The 25300-nt window shown below is 42.4% G+C and overlaps 1 protein-coding gene across 9 annotated transcripts in view; it reads left to right on the forward strand.

Moving 5' to 3' along the window:
• Positions 1–25300, forward strand: part of PCDH15 (protocadherin related 15) — a gene marked incomplete at its 3' end in the record, with an annotated part of 626608 nt that overhangs the window by 578058 nt on the left and 23250 nt on the right. For all 9 annotated transcript variants that reach the window (XM_079312511.1, XM_079312506.1, XM_079312514.1 and 6 more), the window contains 3 exons: positions 9423–9638; positions 13438–13526; positions 21202–21378. In XM_079312511.1, the coding sequence (XP_079168637.1) occupies positions 9423–9638; positions 13438–13526; positions 21202–21378 (482 nt within the window). The remainder of the gene's footprint in view (positions 1–9422; positions 9639–13437; positions 13527–21201; positions 21379–25300) is intronic.

The following is a 25300-nucleotide window of genomic DNA, read 5'->3' on the forward strand; positions in this document are numbered from 1 at the left end:
GCTCTCATTTTAGATCTGTTAATATTTAAACATTCAGTTTATGCTCAATGCCAATTTCACCTGAAGTTTTCTTCTATTTTGGTGGCACCTTATTTAGATTTTACAGGGGAAATCCAGCAATTTCACATCTGCACTGGGAGGAAAGTGGGCATAAAATCAATAAGGTTTGGGGTTTTTGGTTTTGTGTTTGTTTTGTTTGGTTTTTTTTAAGAGAGAGAAAATTAATGGAAATGTAATATACAGACTACAATTGGCATCAAGTATTAATAGCCAAGAATAAAAGCTCTTCGTTTTCAATAAAACAAATATGTGATGTGTTTAGAGCACCAGGAATGATAAAACAGTCAGAGCTTGATAAAGTTGTCCCTAGCTGGGTTTGTTTGTTTGGTTTTTTTCGTTGGTTTCATGAGATTCTTTCCACAAATAAGCCCAGAAATGGCAGAGAAGTGGGGAATTGGGAAGTTTCTACTTCATCAAAATTAGGAGTCCAAGAATGGTGGCAAATCCAAGAATCATGTCAAATCCATTAATTTTAGAACTGCTGAAGAATCACAGAATTAAGGTGGAAAAAGAGTTTTAAAATCATCAAGTCCAACCATCCACCAGCACCACTATGGTCACCACCAGTAATGTCTCCAAGCACCACTTCCAGACATTTTGGGACAGTTCCAGGGATGGTGACTCCACCACTGCCCTGGTCAATGCTTAACCACACTTTCTATGAAGAAATTCTAATTATTCAATCCAAACCTCCTGTGGAATGACTCAAGGCTGTTTCCTCTCCTGTCCTTTGACTAATCCCCACCTGGCTTCATTCTCTTGCCAGAGAATTGTAGAGAGCAGATAACAGGACAAAGGTGCTGGAAGGCAAAGTAATTTAGGGAAAGGAACATTTTGTTCCATCTAAAAGTAAATGAAACACGAGGCACAATTGTCAAATCACACTTGGAGTCATCCCATGAAACATGAACAGGCTGTGAAATCCTTCCTGGTTTTCCAAGAGGATTTCTTAGGCACAAGTGTTTGTGTGTCAGTCAGGGGGCTAAGAAATGGGTGAGGAAAAAACTTGGGGGTGATGAGGGGAATCTGCTTTTACCCTTTAGAATAATTTGGCTCAAACCATGTCATCAGTCCCAAAGGAGGACCAAAAGAAATGTCAATTTTATGTCTTCAAGCTTTTTCAGTTTCAATCCTCCCAGTTTTTGCTGGCACAAAATGGAACAAGGTCTAAGCCAGGAGTGGGTATTAGTGGATGGCATTAAACATAATTGTGTGTTTAGTGAAAGTAAAATTAGAAATAATTAAGAAATGTTCTTGTTGCAGAGAATCAGGCTGGAATTTATTGTTGTAGCACCAAGCATTTGCAGCAGTCAGTGCTTGTTACCTTCTTTCTTGGCCTTTAGAAAGCAAAAGTAATTGCTCTGTTAGTTAAACACAATCCACATTCCAGCCTGGTTTAAGAATAATTAATCAAATGAATGCCTGTTCTTGAGGAGTGGAATGAAATGAGCAGCTTTCCAAGTTGCAATTTAGGAGAACATTAATAAAGTACACGCAGAGCTTGCACTGTAGAAATTATTCAGGTTTGGATTCCAGGGGGAAATTCAGGTTCTTAGGAGGAGTTTTTAATGCATTTGCTTTCATCTCCTGCATTCATTAACAGTTGCTCACTTTCTTTCACATCATCTGAGTGATTTTGAGAAGAAAGTAATTTCCTCAGTATCTTCTCATTATTGCTGGCACTAACAACAGCCTTGATGAGCCTCAAATGTGGGATATTGGAATCAGAGAATCCTGGGATGGTTTGCGTGGGAAGGGACATTAAAACTCACCCAGTGCCACCCCTTGAACAAATTTTCACAAGTGATAAAAATAATCAAACACCAAAAATAAATTAAATATTTTTTTTTAATAAGGAGAGAATAAAGCTAATACTGAGTCCATAATCTTCCACACACACTGAATTTAGAAACAAATAGACCAATAAAATGTTGGATAAAAATTTCTCTCATCATGCAGAGAGTTGATATGTACCAAGGCCAATCCTATGGAGTTTCTCCCATCTTTTTAAGGTCATTGGGTTTGCTGCCAGCAGCATCCTCTTAAATACATTAATTTGAGTATAAAAGCCTTTTAGAGGAGGATAATGAGCTGCCCTGCTCTAGATTCATAGTAAGATTCCTCTAAGTAGATGAAAAGGAAGCTTAAGTTCAGCAGAATGCCACAAATCATTCTACAAGAGTCATTTTTAATCAGAATTAATTTGGGGAGTGATAAACCACATGAATTATTCTCTATGGATCTGATTATATTTAGAGCAGTGGCCTCTGAAAGCTAGGTGGTACTGATGCTCCAAGAAAATAACAAAAGGGATATATTTGAATAAAATGGCAATTTTTAGCCAAGGATTTGCTCATTGCTGCCTGAAGTCCCCTTCTCTGCAATTCCCTTTTATTCCCCCAGAATTTCCCATGTACTTGAGAGCCCATTTCCTTAATTAAAGACATTTTTGTGCTTTTCATTAGGAATGTGCTAATTAAAACCAGATGTAACATGCATAGCCTCTAATTTATGAATTCTGCACATTGAGCTTTGCTTTGTGCTTCCTTTTGTTAGAGTTATTTTGCTTTTTACTGGTGTTTTCATGGAACTCCTGTTGTTCCCCCTCAGAATTTCAACCAGGCTTCCTTGAGCCCCAAATTCAATCTTTTCAATCTGCTCCAGGAAACAAACCCACAAACAAAGGAATCTTTAGGGAAATTACCAGCAGGAATTGGCTTTTCCCTCTAATGGGATGTTATTAGCTCTTGCTTTTAAACTATTAACAGTATTAACCTCTGCTTTTCTTCCTTTATTTATTAAATTATTGAATTATTACAGATTTAAATTAGAAAATATCAGAAGAAATTAGCAAAATAATTGCCTGAATTCCTGCTCAGTTTATAAAAGTGGTTTTGTCCTGCAGATGTTTGCAGGGAAGGAATCTTGCCTAAGTAATGCCGATGAATCCAAGGTTCTGGAATTGGCTGTATTTGATGGAAATGCTTTGATTCTTACAATATTTTTATTCCAGCCCTTTCCTGTGCTCTCTGCCCCTTTCTGTTCAGCTTTTATATGGAAATTTATCCTTTATTCCCTTTGAATATCCTTTATTGAGTATCCTCGGAATATCTCAACAGGAGGGAGCAAAATAAACCAAAGCCATTTTAGGCTGCAGGTTGTGATGCTGAGGACACATTGGGGAGCAGGAATTCCTCATCACCTCAAAAGCATCTTAGAGATCCCATAATGAGCTAAAGCAATGGATAAAAGAAACAGTTAAAATGCCTGGCTATGGATAGGGAGAGAATACCAGAATTTCTCTTTTTCCCAGATCTCTTATCCATATTAAATCTTTTTTTTTTTTTTTTTTTTTTTTCCTATCTATGCCTATAACCTGTAGATTTCTTTTGTTATTTCCTTTTCCTTGGGATGACAAGGGAATCTTCTCCTTTGGCTGTTGCATGACTCGTGCAGAAAACTGAACTGCTTTGCAGTCACAACCTTTTCTTCCTCAAAATGTGATTTATGGATCCCAGCATGGGGAGAAAAGGTGCTTGGTAGGACTGAAAATCTCTGAAAACTCATTGCAGTGACAACAGTGCAGCCTCCAGCTGCTGGAACATCTGGCCCCCAGAAAAGCTGTGTGTCCCGCTAACACAAATATCACAGCAATGCCAAGAATTTTTCCTTCAAAAATCCTATCTGTGCTTTTTATGTTGGCTTCCTGAACTATTTACTCTAAAATCTCTTACCTTCCTATTATTTTCCTCTGGCAGCAATCAGAGAATTCCCTACCCTTTGGGATTTTTTTCTCATTGAAGATTATTTCATTTACTTTGTTGTTTAAGGACATTTTGAAGACTGTTGATCCTGCATGTGGCCTTTACTTCCTCTCACACACACACAAAGTTACTCCATCAAGCACTAATCTCTATAAGCTGTAAAAAATGAAAATTAAAAAAATCCATTTTTCCAATTACTTCTTTCCAAACCCGACTTTGGGAACTCCTCTTATTCGACACCTTTTCCCATGAGACAACCTGCCAAAGGGGATCCTGGTTTTCTTTGTCACCTGGGAGGGCAAAGTCAGCAGTTCCCACTCACCTGGTTTCTTCCTAACTGTGTTTCTCAGAAAATTGGCACTGGGAGTACTGGGAGTGGGTTGGGCAATGATCAGTATCAGTGATGTAGTGATATATAAATTCAGGTCAATAGAAATATTAATAAATGAAAATAATTATACCATGTAATATAAATATGTTTCTCTATTATATACTTTTATGTATTATATTGATATATCTTATATATTTTATGTTAAATATTAAATATCAATATAAGTTTTATATGAATGTAACTTATTTTTTAAATCAAACCTATAAATTCCTGAGGCAGCCAAGATGAGGAGCAGGAGTTCCAAAGGGCTTGAGCCAAATGAGGGTGTAAAAGAGCATAGAAGTGAAGAAATACAGGAAATAAAAGAAAATTGCAGTGGCTACCTCAGATTTCCAGGCTCAAGTGTCTGTAGAACACCCACTGAAACCTCCCCTAAAACAGGCCAGTGGCAGCTGTGCCATCAGAACTGGAAATCTGCAACAATCTGGAAATTCCTACTGGCAAAAATGGTCTGGTTCTGAAAGCTGCTTTATGTGCCAGCCACTGATTGGGAACATTGAATCTGCCATCTGCTAGGAAGAGAGAAAAACCCCCTCAGCAGCCCAATCCAAATCCTGCCATTTTCCATGCCCTGTTAGCAGCCTTGGGCTTGTGGTTAAGGGTGATCCTGTGAGGGAGGTGGAAAACATTTCAAATTAACAACTGCATTTCACTCTGAGCAGTAAATCTGGATTTAGCTTGGGCTGCTAATGCTAAAAACTGGGATTATCAATGATTATGCAACAGCTTCAGGAGCTACAGTCACTGGTGGTTATGCTCCTCCCAACCATGGCACTGGTGATTTCTGGTGACAGGTCAGAGTGTTGCTGTCACACTGCAGTGGGGCTTGCCACCCTCCCTGGTGTCCTCTCCATGTGCAGTCACATGGAGCCAGAGATTAATTCATTTAAGCTTTAAAGGCATCATTTGTTGGGCCTTCTTACAAAGGAGAGAAGAAGAATGGGTTGATCACTGAGGAATGGTTTGGGTTGGAAGGGATCTGAAATCCCATCCAATGCCACCCCTGCCATGGCAGGGACACCTTCCACTGTCCCAGGTGCTCCAAGCCCCATCCAGCCTGGCCTTGGACACTGCCAGGGATCCAGGGACAGCTTCTCTGGGCACCCTGTGCCAGGGCCTCACCTCTTTGAGTTAAAATATCCTCAATGCTTTTGTGCTGGGATTAGGGAGCAGCCCAGGATTTATCCTCCTCTGTGGGAGGGGAGGGAAAGGGCTGGAAGCAGAGGCAACATTGCTGACCCAACTCCCTTTGTGTAGGCACACCTACACTCAATCACAGGAGCCTGGAATCCAGCCTGGTAATTCCTGAGATCATCCATATTTATCAGCCCTCAATCACAACAGGATTTAGGAGACATCTGTATTTCTTGCACAGAACAAAAGGCAGATATGCTGCTGGAATATTAAGATTAAGTGCAGCTCTTTCTCTTCTTTGACAGTCATAATGCAACTCTTGAGATGTCATAGATCTCTTCCTAATGAAGTGTCGAAAATATTTACCTTCAGGACAAATTGCAGGAATAGCAAACATCCTTCCTGTGTATTAGAGAAGTTTGGGATGTTCCTGGGAGCAGCTCACAAGCTCTCTCTGCTGGTCCAGGCAAGCTGAGTGTCCTTAGGTTTGATCCAAAGAGCAGAGAAAGGGAGGAAGGCAAACAACAAAGTTCAAATATTTGAATCTGGAATCTGATCATTTTTCCAGGCTGTTTGGCACCTGTCTGCTCATCTCTGGATGGATGTGGGAAGAGCCTGAACTGTGTTGATGCTGAGGTTGCTGATGGCTCTGGTGTGGCACTGAGCTCTCAGAACTGGTGGCAATTAACTCAGAGCCTGTCCACCAGCTGCAGGCACCTGAACTCTGCAGGACTTTACAAGCTGTGAGCTTCAAATGTCAAAAGGCCTCTTTCACTGGAGTTTAATGATTTAAACTCAGCTGCAAGACTTAAACATCTCATTAGTTCTGAGCTCCAGTGCCCTGAGCTTTGTGCAGAAGGCCTGACTGCACATAATGCCTGTGCCTGCAGCATCAACACCTTAATTTGGATCCAAATTTTGTTTGTTTTTAGTCACACACGTCTCCAGGCATGAAATGCTGAAGGTGAAATTGATTTCTGGTGTCATTGAAAGCAGCGACTATTAAAAGCCGTAGCTTTTATTGAGAGAGAATTTGCCAATATTAAAAATATGATGGGCTTCTGACCCAGCTGAATCAACCTCATAAATCCATTTTAACAAAGAAATTGGCTTTTTTATTGGAAGGGCGTCATGCTGCTCTCCAGGGCACCTCTAGGGAGCCTTTGGACTTCACTGGGCACTCAGTGGAAAACTGGGTTCACTCATGGATGACCCCAAAGGAGCTGCATCAGACATTGCTCCTGTGGCTGCTGCTGGGTCCCTCAGTGCCATGTGGGGTTACAGGAATTCTGGTTTTTTTATCCCCCAGCTCCATTGCAAACATGCAAAGCTGAGTGTGGATAAACCCAGAGGGTTTGTCCAGACAGGATTTTTCTGGATTGGTCATGGCTTTGTCCTATGATATGTTGTATGAGCTGAATTTACCCTGGAATCCCAGGATGGTTTGGGTTGGAAGGGACCTTAAAGCTCATTCCATTTCACCCCCTGCCATGGGCAGGGACACCTTCCACTATCCCAGGCTGCTCCAAGCCCTGTCCAACCTGTCCTTGGACACTGCCAGGGAACAATTCATTCCCAATATCCAATCTATCCCTGCCCTCTGGCAGTGGGAAGCCATTCCCCTTGTCCTGGCACTCCTGGCACAGCTGAGGTGCTGCTTTAATTTCCATCTTTGTTTCTCACCATCCAAACATCACAACCTGGTGTTTCTCTCCAGCTACTTCCTTGAGTTCAGGTTGGATATTAGCAAATGTTTCTTCAATAAAGAGTGGCAGAGCATTGGAAGGGGGGATGCCCAGGGAATGGTGGAGCCACAGCCCTGGAAGTGTTTGAGGAATGAGTGGATGTGGCTCTGCACAATGTGGTTTAAATGGGCAAAATGACAATCAAAGGTTGGATTGGGTGATCTTGGAGGTGTTTTCCAACCATAAAAATTCCATTATTCTATGACATAGCATGTTTTCACATTTATTTCTTCCTTCAGCAATTTATTTATGTGGAAAACAAACAATTTTCCTGACTCTCCACCTGTCAAACTCCCATCTGCTGACTCTGGGATGTTGTGGGGTTCTATTTCCCCATGCCAGTTGGAAAGCTGGAATGCTCTGATATCTTTACTTCTTTGACTGACAGAACAGAGTAAATTTCAGAAAGCTTTTCAACCTTCCCATCTTTCCAAAAATCACTAATAAAGGGGTTTGAGCTTACCCAGGAGGCAGCAATCTCAGTTTTAAAAGCCTTAAAAAAAAGCTATGGAGCTGGAGAGCAAAACAAATTTAACACATTTCAAGTTTATGCTTTTGGTAGTTGAGCCAAATGAAGCTTTATGAATTTATAGGAAAGCAAAATATTGAGAGAGGCTGGGAATTTAATCAGTTGCGTGTCTGTGAAGAGTAACAGCCAGTGTCATTCCAGGAGCTCATCTTTTGGGCAGTGCTGAATGAAACCTGTTTGTTCTTTCCAGCTAAACCAGCCTGGATATTATCCTTTAAGTGCTGGATATTTTGTCTGGGAATCTGGGCTGATAGAAGTTGTAGTAACATGGAGCATACACAGCTTTGAGTACCTGAATCACTCATCCAGTGCTGGTATTCCCTGAAAAATTATCTGAAAATGAAAAAAAAAAAAAACAGAAGGGATGATTTCCACCATATAGAACTTGTTCAGTGCTGGTGAGGAAACAATTAGTGATGATTAATGGCTCCCTATTGAAGGCTTAATGACCTTGCACAGATAATTCTCTTTTAGCAGCTGTGGTGTCTCATAAACAGCACCAAGCTCTGCTGTCTGTGGGCAGGAACAGGACTTCAGGGAGCAGCTGGAGCAGGGTCAGGCTGGAGATCAGGACAAGGCTCTTCCCCAGAGGGTGCTGGCACTGCCCAGGCTCCCCAGGGAATGGGCACAGCCCCGAGGCTGCCAGAGCTCCAGGAGCGTTTGGACACCAGGGATGCACAGGAAGGGATTGTTGGGGTGTCTGGGCAGGAACAGGGGTTGCATCAGTGATCCCTGTTGGTCCCTGCCAGCTTAGGATATTCCATGATTCTATGAGTTCTTCATGCTGACACAAGCCCTTACTGCTTTTAATTCTTACTTCGTGGCGCAGCATGGATTTTCTGTGGAATTTACATGCACCTTTTCAAAGTTAAGGCTGGCTTTTATTCCAGCATTAGCTTAAGCAAAAGGCTTTAGAAGCAGTGCCAATATTTCCTTTTAAACCTGCTGATAGATCCTGAAGTATCCCAGATGCTGAGGCCATGCCCAAGACTAATGAGTGCTCAGGCATTAATTAGCTGCCACCTCACTAATCCCTGGAAGGGGCACGGTAAGCTCTGTTGGGTCCTTGGAAACACTTCCCTCTGGATACAGGTTGAGCAGGAGCATAAGGAATGGGGCTGGAGAGGCCAGGATGGGGCTACACAGGGTTGTCAGGAGCAGGGAAGGTGGAATAAATTCCTGGGGCTGCCTGGTTGATGCCAGCTCTGCATTCTGTTCCAGTTCAGCAATGGTGCCAGGGCAGCTCTGTGTCCTGAACTGGGGTGCCCAGCAGGTCCCTGTGCACCACTGCAGAAATGCCACTCAATCCTTCCTTATTTTAATAAAAAGTTATTTGATTGCAGCAAAAATGCCTGTGCTCCATCAGAATATCTCTAAGATGAAGGACATTCTTTTGTAAGTGTGCACAAGTTGCTGAGATGGTTTTTCTTTGATATTCCTTTTTCAATGAGAATTTGGCAGTGGAGGTTTCTCAGAATTAAGCAGTTCTTAGGTATTGTTCAGACTTGAAAGTGAACTTATATTTTTCTACTTTTTAATATTTTTTTTCTTTCTTCTGGAGCAGTTTAATGCCAACAGAGGAGGAAAAAAATTGCTGGAAAAGCAAAACTGAGTGCAGCAAAGCTAAATGAAGCATTTAAATTAGCAGCCATATCTGTGCTGTGGGATCTAATGTTTTAAATGTCAGAGTGGCAGAAATTTGCTGGGCCAAGATGTAACTTTATTTAAAGGACAAGGTTAATGACTCCTTCCATGCATGTTTACCTTGTTTGCCTCTGCTTGTTCGTTTTCCCCATTAGGCTGATGATAAGGACACTGGGAATTACAGTGCCATGCAGTACAGACTCATCATTCCCCCCATCAAGGATGGCAAGGAAGGCTTTGTGATTGAGGCTTACACAGGGCTGATCAAAACTGCCATGATGTTCAAAAACATGAGGAGATCCTATTTCAAGTTCCAGGTCATTGCCACTGACGATTACGGCAAAGGACTGAGCAGCAAAGCAGAAGTGCTCGTAAGTATCAAGCCAGGGATTGTTATTATGGAATAATTCCTGAGGAATTTCAAATACTGCAGGAAGTTTAATTCCATGTAGACCTAAAGAAAAGCCATAAAGAGCTTGTGCTTAATTTTTTGAAGGCACTGGAATAAAGCTGTTCATTTCTTAAACCAAAAGATTTTGTGATCTGTTGGAGAGTGTCCAGATGAGGCACCCTGGGAGGAAGGGCTGGGAGAGCTGGGAATGCTCAGCCTGGAGAGGAGAAGCTTTGGGGTGACCTCACTGTGGCCTTCCAGGACCTGAAGAAACTACAGGAAACATGGAGAGAAACTTTGGGCAAGGGCCTGCAGAGCCAGGACAATGGGGAATGGCTTCCCACTGCCAGAGGGCAGGGATAGATGGGCTGTTGGGGAGGAATTGTTCCTGGGAGGGTGGGCAGGCCCTGGAACAGGCTGCTCCTGGATCCCTGGAAGTGTACCAGGCCAGGTTAGACAGGGCTTGGAGCAGCCTGGAATAGTGGAAAGTGTCCATTCCCATGGCAGGGGAGGCACTAGATGAGATTTAAGCTGCCTCCCAACCCAAACCATGCCATGATTCTATGATTCTGTGTCCCTGCTGCTCATGTCCAACCTTAGTTGTTTATATTAAGGAATAATTTTGGGCTAAGAATGAACTTTTCAGTCCCTGAGAAAGCAGAATTTCAGAGCTGACACCATCTTTAGGCCTCAGTCTCGTGGTTTTGTGCTGTTCAAAGAACATTGACTTAGTCCAGCCACTGAAACCATCCAAGCTAAATTTCCTTAAAGCCTGTAAACTTGATGGATTGGCTCAATATTAGCATAATGTGAAAGGGATGGAGTGCATTATCCACTTAATGGGAACACTGTCAAAGGATACAGATGAGAGCCAGAATCCTTGGTGTGGTGAGTTCTGCAGGAGTTCACCAAATAAACATAAATGATTTCACCCTCATACTTGACCTCCCAAAATGATGGGGCATTCTCAGGTAATTTAGGCGCTAATGGTATATTAAAATATAGCCAGATGGAATCGACATTAACATTAGAAAGTGAAGGATGTCTCATTAATTTATAGAGGTTTCTTTATGATGTCTGGCTGAGTGATGAGCAGTGCACCCAGTTGCTTTGAGCAAGGCCTGGAAGCTCAGAGGAGCTGGAGATTCCAGACCAGCCCCACCCTGCCTAGAACACTGGCACATGGATATGTTGGAATGAGTCCAGAGGAGGCTCCAGGATGATCAGAGGGATGGAGCAGCTCTGCTGGGAGAGCTGGGGTTGTTCAGCCTGGAGACGAGAAGCTTTGGGGTGACCAAACTGTGGCCTCCCAGTGCCTGAAGGAGCTGACAGGAAATACAGAGAAAATTTCCAAGGGATGGGGTGCCAGGACACAGGGAATGGCTTTCCAGTGCCAGAGGGCAGGGATGGATGGGATATTGGGAAGGAATTGTTCCTGGTAGGGTGGGTAGGCCCTGGCACAGGGTGCCCAGAGCAGCTGTGGCTGCCCCTGGATCCCTGGCAGTGTCCAAGGCCAGGCTGGATGGGACTGGAGCAGCCTAGGATAGTGGAAGGTGTCCTGGATGGACTTTGAGCTCCTTCCCCCCAGGCCATTCTGACATCTGATTTTATGCACCGAGTGTGATCCATACACTAAGATCTTTTCCCAATATTTTAACAGGATTTTCTTGCTGTGGGATCAGGGGCTCAGGCTCTCTGGTATTATTTCTTTTGAAACCAGCTCAAAAAGTGCACAGAGAATGGAGAAATTAATTTAATTACCCCCATTAAAAAAAAAATATGTGGAGAAGGAAGATAGAGCTACACTGGGGAGAGGTCTCAGGAGAAGAGGCAGAGAGGCAGGTCACCACCAGAGGGACAGTGCTGGGAAGAAGCTGAGCAGAGCAGGGTGTCCTCCAGAACTGGGACCAGGATGCTTCCCTGGAGCCTGGCACAGCTCTGGGAGCAACAGGACTTGCCAAAACCCCTGGTCCAAGGTCTTCATGCTGGTGGGGACAATCCATGGAAGGGATACCAGGGCAGCTCAAGTCAGACACCTGTGAGGTGACAGTTTGCTTCCATGTGGTGAAGTTTTCTTTCTCAGGATCTGTGAGATGAAAGAGATACAAGAATTACATTTTCAAATGAGTTTGCTGCAAGGAAGCACCTTAAGGTGCTGAGAAAATGTAGATAGTGGATATTCACTATCATTATTTGAGATCGTGGATACTATCTTTATATCATAAATATCATCTTTAATCAAATGTTTATTGGGGTTTGAGGAGATTTCAAGTCCCCTCCTCATTTGGGTCCCTGCTACTCCCAAGAATCTGTTGGTGCCATATCACAATCAAGACTTTGTAGGCTCTGCCTTGCTGGATTTAAAACTTGGCAAGTGCCTGATGAGCAAAAAGCTTGGGATCACAGGGATGTCACTCGTGGGCTAGAGGTTGCCAACAATTTTCTGCTTTGCCTGCCTTTACAAATGGGGATAACAAGCAAGTTAATGTTACCATGGAAACCTCAAATGTTGCTTGATTTTTGTCCAACACCCTTGGTTTCCCATAGCTTGTCATGAATGTATGCTTAACCCTGGTTTTATACACAAACAAGTGATGAAAATTGTGTTTTCTTCCATATTAAAAGAATTACTGCTTTTGTTTTTTGTGTTGCCTTTACTCTGTTTTCAGTTCCTGGGTGCACAGTCATTGCTTGAATTGACTAATGTAATTAATTATATTAAATTAATCATTCCTTTCCAGTTCCGTTGCGTGATTTTAGTCTAAAATTTATTTGGAGCTCATTATAATTCTGTGTTTCTTACATAGAAGCCTGTACGTGCTGATCAGGGCATCTGATGACATTTCAAGAACATTTGAATATTTAAAGTTGAATTAAGCTTCAAAGCTGGTGAATCAGTGTTTGATGTGGAAACACATTCAGGCTTTTCTGCTGCTGTGCTTCCATGACACCTCTTTGGAAAATTAGGGCTTGTTTATTTCTTTTAGAATCATTGATTTTAAATTTATCAGCTTTAACATTGGCCTAGTTTTCCAAATTTTTCTCCAGAATCCTCTACAGGATTGGAGTGGATGGGTTCATAGCATAAAAACAGTAATTGCCAGATATTTGCCTTGACGTCACTCCATACCTCAGTGGAAAACCAAAATTTAATTTTATTCCAACAAAGCATGCAAGTATAGAGTGGATTAGAAACATTCTTTCCTGCTTTGTTTTTCTTTCTTGGTTTTTTTTTTAAGGAAAAAGCTCATTTATAAAATGTGCAGTTTTATGATAGAAGGAGAAGCTAAAACAATTGGAGATTAAAATAAAACCTCTCACTGATCACTTCAATGTAAATGAACAATTTCCTTCCTGATTTTCTAACAAAGTAGCATTGATTTTGTGGAATTAATCCTGAATTACCATTTCCCTTGGTGCACATTGCATGGCTCCAAGGGAGGATTTTCCTGGCATCCAAACCACCCAAATGCTCAGAAGTAATTTCGAATACACCCCGTGGGAGATCTGAGATTCTCTAAGTCAAGTCTAAACTAAGAGCAGCTTTTTCTGTCCCCACCTTATCCATAATTCTGATGCAGACCTGGAAAATTCCAGTTAAATCTTTGATGCCTATGGGCTTTAGCTGCAGGATTTCCCAGCTCTCTTACATGTAATTAAAAGAAGAAACCTGGATATCAGGGCATGGTGTGGAGGCAGGAAAGGAATTTTTCCATTGCTGTTGGATGGGAAGGGGATTGTGCCTGGCAGTGCTGATTGAATTCCCCTTTTCTTTCCAGGTCTCTGTGGTCAACCAGTTGGACATGCAAGTGATTGTCTCCAACGTTCCTCCCACCCTTGTGGAGCAAAACAAAGACCAACTCATTGGGTAATCAATTTATTTCCTCTCCACATGCCAGACAATTCCCTGGCTTTGGGATTGGATGGATCAGGGAGTGAGGGAGGGTTTTTATCTGGTCAGTAAAACCCCCAGACACCACATCAGCAGCAGCTTCCAGGGGTCAGGTTTGCACTTGTGGCTTCTTTTTGTAACACAGAGACAATTTTCTCTACTTGCTGTCATGGAATTAGCCAATATGGGATAGAAAATAGTTTATAACCAATTTTGTCCTTCTTTTTGTCACTTCAGTCCGTGATGAGTGGCACTTCTCAGATTCCCACAGGTCCATCCTGCCTGTTGTTATCCACTGAATTTGAAATACCTTTGGGTTGATGGTCCAACCAGTCATTTGAAAAGTCTCTGAGTGCCTCATATCTTCACTGGGCTAGGAAAAATTCCTGATGGATTTGATCCTGGAGATTTGGGGCATGTTCCTCTCTCTGTTTTGGGCCAAGTGTGTGTTGGCTCAGAGAGATTTGAAGGTCAGAACCACCAAGGAAGTTGATCAGGCAATGGGCTGAACTCACAGGGACTGCACTTCTGAGAACCAGGAATAAATTCCTGAAAGGAGGTGTTGCCTAGAATCAGGAATAATTTCCTAAAAGGAGGTATTGCCTAGATCCAGGAATACCTTCCTGAAGAGAAGGATTGCCTAGAAGTAACATCCTGAAAGGAGGAATTGCCTAGAAATAGGAATAATTTCCTGAAAGGCAGGATTTCCTAGAACCAGGAATAACATCCTAAAAAAAAGGTGGTGCCTAGAAATAGGAATGACTTCCTAAAAGGAGGCTCTACTGAGGTGGGGCCAAGCTCTTTTCTCAGGTAACAAGTGGCAGAAGGAAAGAACCTCAGGCTGCACCAGGGAAGTTTAGATTGGATTTTAGGGAGAATTTCTTCATGGAAAAGGTGGTTTCAGCATATGGAGGGGCTGTCCAGGCAAGTGTTAAATCCTCACACCTGGAAGTGCTCATAGGGAATTGGCACATGAGGACACAGGTTAGTGGTGAACGTGGTGGTGGATGGTTGGACTTTGTGATCTTGGAGGTCAATTCTAACCCAAACCATTCTGTTATTCTGTATTTCACAGTTTAAAAAACACCACAATTTTACCAGGTTTTGAGTTCTCCAAATTTTTGGGAAGTCTTTACCTTCAAAACACCATAAGCAGATCAGTGTAGCTGGAGAACTTCTCTTCTAAGAATAAATTTTTTAAGGGCAGCCTTTGCCAGAAGAATTACATCAACTTATTTTGAAATTGGCCCATTAATTCCTGGAAATATTTGCAGAGAACAAATATCTCAAAAATAATTTTGTAGCTGTGTACAAAGGTCTGTTTCACAGAGAAATCTGTTTATTTCATTGCTTTCTTCAAATTTCTCATGTTTTCCTCTTAAATTTAAAAGATCACCCTCTCTCTGTTTTTATACAGGTTTAATAATTCGTGCAGCCCATAAAAACAAAATAAGAATTTGTGATGTTTTGCACATTGTTCCCTGTGCAACCAGGGAAAAGGGAAAAGGAAAAACCAAACTATTTCGAATCTCAGACTGAAGTAGTTTAGCCACTTAAAATAATGCAGTACTTTATAAAAACTTAATGTGTAATTAATTAACAGATAAAAAGACTACCATCAACCCTGTCTAGTAGGAGATGTCCCTGTCTGTGGCAGGGGAGCTGGAACAAGATGATCCTTAAGATCCCTTCCCAACACAAACCATTCTGTGTTCTATGAATTAAATTAGTCACTACACAGGTTACTCAGCTCTTTCTCCTCTCATTTTGGCAAGTATTAATCCTTGAAAATAGAACATTTAGCCAACAGTTGATGAGGGGGAATGTTAAGTAAGGAGGCACGTGGGTCATTTGTGGAATTACAGTGATTTTTCACAATAAAATAAAGAGTGGTTTAAACAACTTTGGAGGAGGTTATACCAGGTTCTGTCATTTCCAAGAGGAGTTATGAGGTATTAAGAATTATATAATTCAGTTTTTCCACACTCAGCACAGCCAGAGATGGGTGGGAGTTAATGGTCCACATAAAGGGAGCAAAGCAGAGAAGAGAAGATTTAAAGCATCACTATTTGGTTTAGGAGTTTTTTGAAGAATACAATAGACTGGTCTTCCCTGACACTTCCAGTAGGATCTTTTGCAGTCATTCAGTGTTTTCCTCCAACTGCTTTAATATCATAAAGCTTTTCATATTCTCTGGGCTGCACATCAATGTCCCATTTGCCATTTCTCTTTAATTATGGCTGTGCAGAGAGACTGCTGTCTGTCTGTGTCAGAAGGACAGAGAAAATAGGCTGAGACTTCATGGAAAATTCAGTGTGTGTTCCTCTCCTTCAGAAAACTTGGTGGAGACAGATGCCAGAGTGTTCTTGAAATATGGAAGTTTCAAGGAGTGCTGGTTTGTTGGGCAAGGAACAGCATTTGATGGAATCATAGCCTATCCTCAGTTGGAAGCAGTCCAGAGGCATCCCATTCCTGAAATTCAGCTGGAATAAACCAGCCAAAGTGGTTCTCAGAGCAGATAAGCCACACTGCCAAGAGAGACCTGAGCTTCTCCCATCCTGCAGGGAAGAGAACTGTCTTGGGAAGTAAATTCTTTGTACACTCCTGTATAGATGAGGTATCACATCAGTTCCTCTGAGCTGGAATAGTGGAGTGGCTTAAAATGAGAGTTTGGATCAAATATAGAGTCACAGGATGGCACAGGCTGAAGGGAGCTCAGTGGTATCTGGTGGCACCTCCCAGAGCCCAGGGCACAGCCCTGTGTGCACACAGCACACAGTCACTTTCTCAGTCAGTTTTATGCCCTGAAAAGAATGAGGGAGTTCCCCAGGTAAGGAAGATTCATGCTGAACCTCTAACACAATGCAGAAGTGGCCAGGCAGCCTTTTTCCTGAAAATCCAAATGTAGAATCAAGTGCTGAATCTTGGAGTTATTGCTGAGGGAGTATTTTGGAATATGAACGTTGAACCTTCCAACTTAATGGTTTGCATATCTAAAGCTGACTGCCATCATTCTTCAAAGGAACTCCACTTAATACACAGAAACTGTGCTGCACTTAAAAGAGATGTTATAAAATACTATAGCAGTAAATACTGCTGTAAATTATAGATCATAATATACAGCACATGTACATTGCATATCACATAAGATTTTATGTCTAATCATAGTATATGAGACAATAAATTTTATATCTGGGAGCTGGAGCAAACAGTTCTCTCTTCAGGGAAATGTTTTAGATGTGGATGATTTCCCTGCAGTTGTGTTTTTTCTTCTCCTCAGTCCCCAAATTGGTTAAAAAATGAGCACATCTGAGCTGTAGGGTATAAATCACTCAGTCTTGCCCCTTTTTCCACAGGACAAATCATGTTCTGGTGCTCACTTTATGATTTTTCCCAGATAATTACTGAATTAAGTCTAATTACAGCTGATTGGAGTTTGCCTGTTGGGGTGGTGGCAGTGACCTTGCCCTTGCCCCTCTCCACAGGTGGCACTTGGTTTCCTGCCCTTTATGAGACATTCCTCAGACACAGGTCCAGCTGGAGCTGTTTTGTCCTTTACCTCTCTGACAGGAACAGTTTGGGGTCACTTTGCTGCTATCCCTCCACTCCACCTCCCCTCCCCTTTGTCACTTCTTCACACTGTAACGTTTCATTCCAAATTAAATTGCAAACTTAGAAAAGGACTAGATTAGATAATAACAGAATTTATTGAATTGGATTAAACCGATCCAGTCTGATGAAATAAATAGGATAGGGGGACATTTGCCCCCAGCTGGCTGTCTCCTGTTTCATGTCCAGCCAGCCTGGCTTTGCTGGGAGAGTGTCCCAGGGCTTGTGCAGTGTTCACAGAGCCTGTTCCACCCTCTCTCCTGAGCAATCACGATGATTAATAACTGCAGGCCACCTTTATTAAGTTGGATATTAGAGACCCAAGATTCTACAACCCCAGATTTTCCACTTGCTGCTCGCCCTGGCAGCTGGGAAGCCCTGGTTCAGTGAGTCCTGCTCTCTATAACTCCTGGTGTGATTGTGGTAATGGATCTCTCCAAAGCTCACTAATGCAGTGGATAAAGCTGTAAACTCCTGCTTTCCCCAGGAATTGCTGACAAGTGTAGGAAAAGCCCTTTTGTGCTGAGATCTGGAGATTGTCCTCAGGATCAGAGGGGAGATGTGCCTGGGTATTATTCTTCAAATGAGCACAATGTTCCTTCTGTGATTGGGACAAATGAGGCTGAAATAAAAAGTTGGAGTGTGTGTAGGGGTTTTGGAGGGCAGGATTTTACAGGATGAGCACAAAGAGAAGGAAAGCAACTTCAGCAATGTGTAAGAAAGCAGATTCCCTTTCTGGTGTGCAAACCAATCTGCTTGTGGTGGTGCTGGGGGGACAGTAGGACTTGAATCTTAAAGGCTTTTTCTACCCTTAATGATTCCCTACTCTCTGCTTTTATAGGATTAGGATAAGTGGGTATAAAGGCATTAGGTCTGGGTTGTTTTCTAAATATTATTATGAAATATTAAATATATATAATTCTATGCAGAGGGAATTGTATATGTGCTGCTCCTTCTGGCAGGACACGTGTGACAGGAAAATACCCTTTGTGAAAGGCTGTTTCATAAAAAAGGGATGTTTTTAGGCTTGGAATAAACCCTAGGCACCACAGGATGAGCAGACCCTTTCCTGAGCTCTATTTATGTTGTAATAAAAAATCTGGGAGCTGGAACTCCAGTGTATCCCCCCAAATCTATCACTGACTCCACCAGAGGGACTGGAATTGGTCCTTGTCTCTTTGGGAAAATCCAGTGGTTTCATTGTCAATTATTAATCTCACCAAGACTCCAGAAGGCCAAAATTTGGCTGAAGTGGAGCAGAATTCAGGAATTCATTAAAGCACTTGAAAAGTCTGTATTGATGCTGATGGCTGGGGCTGGATGCTCTCTACTCTGCATGGTTGCCAAATTTGTGTTTTCAAATACCTAGAATACAAATTTCTCATTATTATTGCACCAGGTTATTTTTGAGAACTAGAATTTTGGCCAAAAATTATGCAGGATATTGAATCTTCAACACTGCTCACTTCAAATCTTTTAGGAATTTGAGTCCTGAAAGAAAGAATGTTTGGGGGCTTTTTTTTTTTTTTTCCCCATTTCTTAAATATTTTGTGTGCTCCAAAAACACAGTGTGTTGTTAAATTCCTACATAACTTCCTGCTGAGATGCCAGGGTGAATCCCTAAATTTAATCCTGTGTTTTCCAGGGTCTTGTCTGCCAAGAAAGGGGTGCAGCAACCTCAGGTGTGGATGTAAACACATGGACATGACACTGAGAGCAGGCTGTGAATGTGGTGCCTTATCCCAGATTTTGGGCTTTTATCTGCTGATTTTAGGGATGTTCTCAGAAGTACCAGTTCAGGAATGTTCTGAAAGCCCCTTTCCAGTACCTACAGGGAGTGTGCAAGAAGGCTGGAGATGGGATTTTCACAAAAGTGGGAAGTGACAGGACACAGGGAATGGCTTCCCACTGGCAGAGGGCAGGTTCAGATGGCATATTGGGATGGAATTGTTCCTGGGAGGGTGGGCAGGCCCTGGCACAGGGTGCCCAGAGCAGCTGTGGCTGCCCCTGGATCCCTGGCAGTGCCCAAGGCCAGGCTGGATGGGGCTGGAGCAGCCTGGGATAGTGGGAGGTGTGCCTGCCCATGACAGGGGGTGATACAGGATGGACTTTAAGGTCCCTTCCCACCCAAGCAAGTGACATAGTAATTTTAATTTGAATTCTGCTGATCAATACAGCAGAGCTGCAGATGCTGTTGTTACTAAAAGTAGGAATCTAAAAAAAAAAAAGTGGCTTTTATGAATACCACTACAAGCAATAGGCCTTTTCCAGGGGAGTTCTAAAACACTGCAGTGTTGTGACTACATCACAAGTTCAGCTGAAGGATTTTTCAAATAATTCTACAGGGAACTGCCCTATTTTTAAGTGAATTCTTTAATTGTAGCTCTTCAGTCTTCAGTGTGATTTTATTCTCTGTTTTAACCTAAACATGCAATTTGTGTGTTTCAAATTGAACATTCTGCCATTGTATCGAGCACTCTTCTAAGAATGGTTGTGGTTTCTTTTTAGCCCTTTACACTCCCATCATGTTTGGTGGGGTTTTAGAATAATCTCCATATCCCAGATTGGTGCTGTCAGACTTTCCCTGGGGGAATTATTGTTGCTGAGGTGTGTGTGACAGGTTCTCACCTTGGCTGCCAGTGCAGAGCATGCCAGAAGCAGAGATAAGCAGAGTTTTCCATATCTGCAGACAACAGGAGAGCTTGTTCAGAGGACACCACTCCATGAGCACCATGTCAGCCAATCTGTATCCCTATTTTCTCTGCAGTAATTCCATATATTCACTCTTCAGGTATGACCTGGCTCTGACATACTTGAATTTTTTCAGGGTCTTACAGAAAAGCTTAAAAGCTTACAACTGGTTTTAAGGGCACACTAAATTTCCACACAAAGAGAAGAAATGTTGCTTGGATAAATGTGCATCAGGAGTCTTGAAAAATCAGTAGCTGGTGGAAATTTTGTGTCAGGAAAATAACACAGCAGCAGTGTAACCTCAGCATCTGCAGAAGATTTTGTGTTAAACAAGCAACACCTTAAATTCATTGATGTCCTTTTTGTGCGAGGTGTGTTTTCCTCCACACCGTGGTGCATCCTTGATGGGTCAGACAATACATCTCCTGCAGTTCCCTTGCTTTTGCCTCCCAGCTCAGCTATTGCTTTTTGGTTTTCTGATTATATCAATTAGCCCAGGAAATTCTATATTTTTTTTATAAGTTTAGATGGAACTTTTATACTTCCAAATGCTCTGGTTTATTTCTCCTTTTTTTTTTTTTTTTTTTTTTTTTCTTTTTTTTCTCAGAGTTGATGATGTTTGCATTTATACCTTTGTTTATAAAACTTTCTGTGGACTTTGAGTGAACCTACCTTGGTCCCATGTTGGAAACTTTAGCAAGTCTGGTTGTTGTTGTTGTTTTCATTGATAATGTTATTATCTCTAAATTCTATCAGCCTTTCTTTCCCCTGCTTGTGGAATCCTGCTGCAGTTTATTTGATTTTATTTCCTGTGGTAAAAGTGTCAGCCCAATATTCCAATTTCCTCCTGCCTGTAAAACCTGGTGCTTTTTGGAGCAGCAGGTGTTGCAGCCCCTGAAATGTTGTGTGATATTGGAGGGCTGGATGAAATATCCCACCAAAAATCGTTCAAGTGGTTGTTTCTCTGGGTGAAAATTTATGGAATGCACCCTGTGGAAGGCTGGAATGGAAGTAGTGGAATAATATAACTTAATAAAAGGCTGACAGGAGGATTTTGTGTGAAATATAGGTGGTGATTCCTGTGAGCCGTTTAAAACTCCACTGGGGTCATAAATACAAAGAGCTCGAGTTAAGGACACAATTTCTGAAGACCTGTCTGAGCCCTGCTGAGCTTTTCTCAGCAGTTCAGCATTTCAGAGGTTACATGGAGCAGCAATTCCTTTTTTAAAGTGCTCTCAAGGTCAAAAATCCTTCTCATCCTATGGGTTTTGCCTATCAGTCCTTCATTTGGGGTCAGTGGTGGGCAGCACAAATCAATCACTGCAGCTTTCCAGCTTCATCTTCCCTTTAGGATTTTGGAACGCTACGTGCAAGACCAGATTCCAGGGGCTACAGTTGTGGTGGAATCCATTGGGGCACGGAGGTTTGGGGATGGATATTCTGAGGAGGATTACACCAAATCTGACCTCATGGTCTATGCCATCGACCCCCAAACCAACAGAGCCATCATGAGGAACGAACTGTTTAAGTGAGTATTTGTTTTGTTGATCTCCCTCTATTCCCATGGATTGTTTGGGAATCTGTTGGGCTGTTAGAAGCTGGCTCAGCATAATGGGAACAGAAAAATCCATTGAAACAGCTGCTGCATGGGTATCTCCTATGGATTCCTTGGGAATCTGCCACTTCCTAGTTCAGTCCAGTGCCTTGGGCTAAATTGTCCCAATCCACATGATTCAGACATTGCCACCACAACAGCCTGTAATAGGTTTTCTCCATCTGTGGTGGAGCTTCCAACTGAAATTCCTCCAAGGAATTCCTATGTTCCCAAAATCCTGTGTGATCATCAGGCTTTGATGCTGCAGTGTTGAGCTTCAAGCTTCCCACATTTCTGTTTGGAGCTTTGGGATGGGGAAGGGAAGGGAAGGGAAGGGAAGGGAAGGGAAGGGAAGGGAAGGGAAGGGAAGGGAAGGGAAGGGAAGGGAAGGGAAGGGAAGGGAAGGGAAGGGAAGGGAAGGGAAGGGAAGGGAAGGGAAGGGAAGGGAAGGGAAGGGAAGGGAAGGGAAGGGAAGGGAAGGGAAGGGAAGGGAAGGGAAGGGAAGGGAAGGAGGTGGTTTGCACCTCAAATAAAACACACTAGAACATGACCAAGTGCACAGCTCCACACAGGAGAGTAGGATCTTCTAAGTGCAAATCATGTTCTTCTAGAGAAAAAAACATTTTTTACAGCTGTTTTGTTGGTTGGTTGGTTGGTTGGTTGGTTTCGTTTGTTTGGGGGTTTTGTGTTTTTGTTTTTGTTTTTGTTTTTGTTTGTTTGTTCGTTTGTTTTGGGGGGGGGGGGAGATTGGGGGTTTTTTGGGGTTTTTTGTTTTTGGGTTTTTTTGGCACATGTTCCACCTTGGTGTTGCTTTTTCTCTCAGTGAGAACTCCACCAGACTCTTCCTGTGCTGAGCACATCCTCAGCAGCCTGGCAGGAAAAGGCTGCCAACCATAGCAGGGAAATGGGGCTGGAAAAAGGCTTCTTTGGAAAAGGGCTGTAGGTGAACTGCAGCATAGGAAAGTTCTGCAGATATTCAGATTTTATAGACTAGGAAAGATCACTGGGATCAATCTGAGCAAGTTTGGGAACTCCCCAAATTAATTCTGCTTGGAACATATCTGTCAGCAAAGCAACTGCATCAGAAAATCCAATCAACTATGATCTGGGAGTTGTTATTGCAGGTTAATTCCCTGTAAAAAATCAGACCTTTTGTCTTCTTTTAAATTTTTCCAGGCTCAGTTTTATTATAACTTTGGGTGCTAAATTAAAGCATCCATTGGTGCTTTTAATTTCTGGTCCCACTGAGGTCTAGGCTCATGTTCACATCATCCTCTGTATTTTTATTCTTGAGAAGTTCTGCTCGAGGCTGTGTTTCAATTCTTTTAATCACTTAAAGTTTTCTCTGAACCCACTCCAGTCTTCCAGCATCATTTTTCTAAACTAAGAATATAAGAAACTGAATCTTTTATATAAAATTTTTATATGAAATATTATTAATAGCAATAACAGCTTTTAGAGGGGTGGCAATAGAGCCTCATTCCTTCTCCTGGCATTTTTTGTAGGTATCCCCTTGGTCATTCAGCCTTTTCAGGTCTCAGTGATGCTCTTGGTGTTTGTGGTCACTTGTCCAGTATTGGTCATTCCAAGAATGGAGTCATTGTGATTTTTTCCCAGTTTTGTTCAAGATTCTGACACCTTTTCCCTCATCCCTTTGGAAAACTCAGTAAACCCACTACTATCAGGATACGAAAATCAGCTGTTATCAGAACAGGGATGCTCTTTGAATTTAAAATAAGCATTTACTTTCTCTGAATAAAAAATAAACTTTTCCCTGTGCAGACTCTCTTCATGATCAGAAAAAATGTCCTTCTTTTTTATGGCACCCTTTGAAAATATTGGAATGTCATTTTAGGGATGTTCACATGTCCAGTAAAGTACCCAGAGCAGAATAGAGATAAGATGGGTCAAAAATTTTCCAACAGGAAGAGAAGAGGGATTCATCTGACAAACAGCTTTATAAAAATGCTCCCTGTGTATGCACACTCAGCTTTTTAGTGTAGGTGGTTTTTTTTTTCTTCTCTTTAAAAGCTTTTAAATATTTAAATCAGCAAAATCCCAGGGAATGCTCCCCTGGCTTTAGGGTAGAGGTGAGCAACTGTCAGCTCACTGGAGTAAGGAGACAGAGTTATGCAGCTGGAATTCCCAAGTTTTCACTTGAAAGTGGGAGAACCTCAGGAGATTTGGGCCAGGGATGTACCCAAATCTACAAAGATTTTTCAGCTCCTAAAAAGATGAAGGTCCCTCTAGGAAGTTTGATTTCAGAGGGATAGCTCAGGGTTCTTCCTGTTAGAGGACACTTTAGCAGTGGTTGTCCCCTCACTGGGAAGCCACAAGTCCCAAGCACTCTTCTGTCAGCCAAGAATCTGCTGTGGATCTGACAGAGAAGGGATCAGTTGGAGAAAGGATCATTTAATAAATTGGATATGATGGGGAAAAGGTGAATAAGTCTGAAAGAAACAGAACATCCTATTTTGATCATTTAATTACCAATAAAGGAGATAAATTTCCACAGGTGATTTTCCAAGTATTCATCTACTCTATGATGTATCCAGGACCAACAGCACAGATTTAGTGATTTCTTCCAGCTGGGATTTTTACACAGGTCACCAAATGATTGTGTATTGGAAGATACCTGTGGCTTTTCCAGAATGGGCTCTTTTGGGAGCGCCTGCTGTGTTCCTCCTTCTAAATCAGAGTGGAGGCTCTGATTTAAAGGAATTTCTTGTGAACTTGTCACTGTTTGAAAACAGTTATTTGTGAAGGTCAAATGTGAGGGGAATTGAGGATGAAGCAGAACAGCAGGTGGAGAACTGCAGGGATACAGGCAGGAGTCAGGGATCCAAATCCAAAGCAGAAGAGTTGGGAGAAGAGGGTGGACACAGCAGCTTACCAAGCAGCACCTGAGCAGAGTCACAGTTGTCACCATGAGAAAAAAACCCCACTGAACCAAAGCACGAGGCTCCTGTCATCCATAATATTAACCTCACAATAATGTTTGGCTGGAAAACAAGGGCCTGATTTAGAAGTCATGTAGCAGCCAGTTCTAGGGGGTAAAACTCATGTGTCCCTCAAGACATGTAGAATTTTCCCTGTCCTGTACTTTGTAAAACTGGTACACAATGAGAGATCCATATTTTTCCTTCAGACTGTTATGACTGGTTACCTGAAGTTTTTATTAATCAGGGATCTCATAAACCAGAGTCGTTTAGGTTGGAAAGAACCTCTGAGCCCATCAGGTCCAACCCAGCACTTCCAAGCCCTCCACTAAACCAGGTCCTCATATCCACATATTTATGGACATCTCCAGGGATGGGCACTCCAAACGTCCCTGGGCAGCCCCTGCCAAGGCCTGAGCACCCTTTCCATGCAGAAATTCCTCCCAATGTCCAAGCTGAGCCTCCCCTGGCACAGCTTGAGGCCGTTTCCCCTTGTCCTGTCCCTGTTCCCTGGCAGCACAGCCCGACCCCCCCTGGCTGTCCCCTCCTGGCAGGGAGTTGTGCAGAGCCACAAGGGTCCCCCTGAGCCTCCTTTGCTCCAGGCTGAGCCCCTTTCCCAGCTCCCTCAGCCTCTCCTCCTCTGATTTTTGTTCCAAATCTGTTTGATTACATCCCAAAAATGGGTCTGAATAGTACCTGTACTTCACTATGTCCTCTCTCTTCCACAAACCCCTGAAAGGCTCTGAAGCCACTCAGATAATTTCCCTGACTGAAACGTTCAGCCTTCTTTCCTATCTTTTAAAGGGAAGAGGCTTTGATTTATTGGAGCATAAAAACCAGTTGAATCCAGCAAATTCCTCCTGCATAAATTAAGTGGAAAATGTTCCCTGTTAAAAAGAAACTGTGTGAAGCTCCTG

This window comes from Erithacus rubecula, assembly GCF_903797595.1.
Source record: "Erithacus rubecula genome assembly, chromosome: 9".
NCBI lineage: Eukaryota > Metazoa > Chordata > Aves > Passeriformes > Muscicapidae > Erithacus > Erithacus rubecula.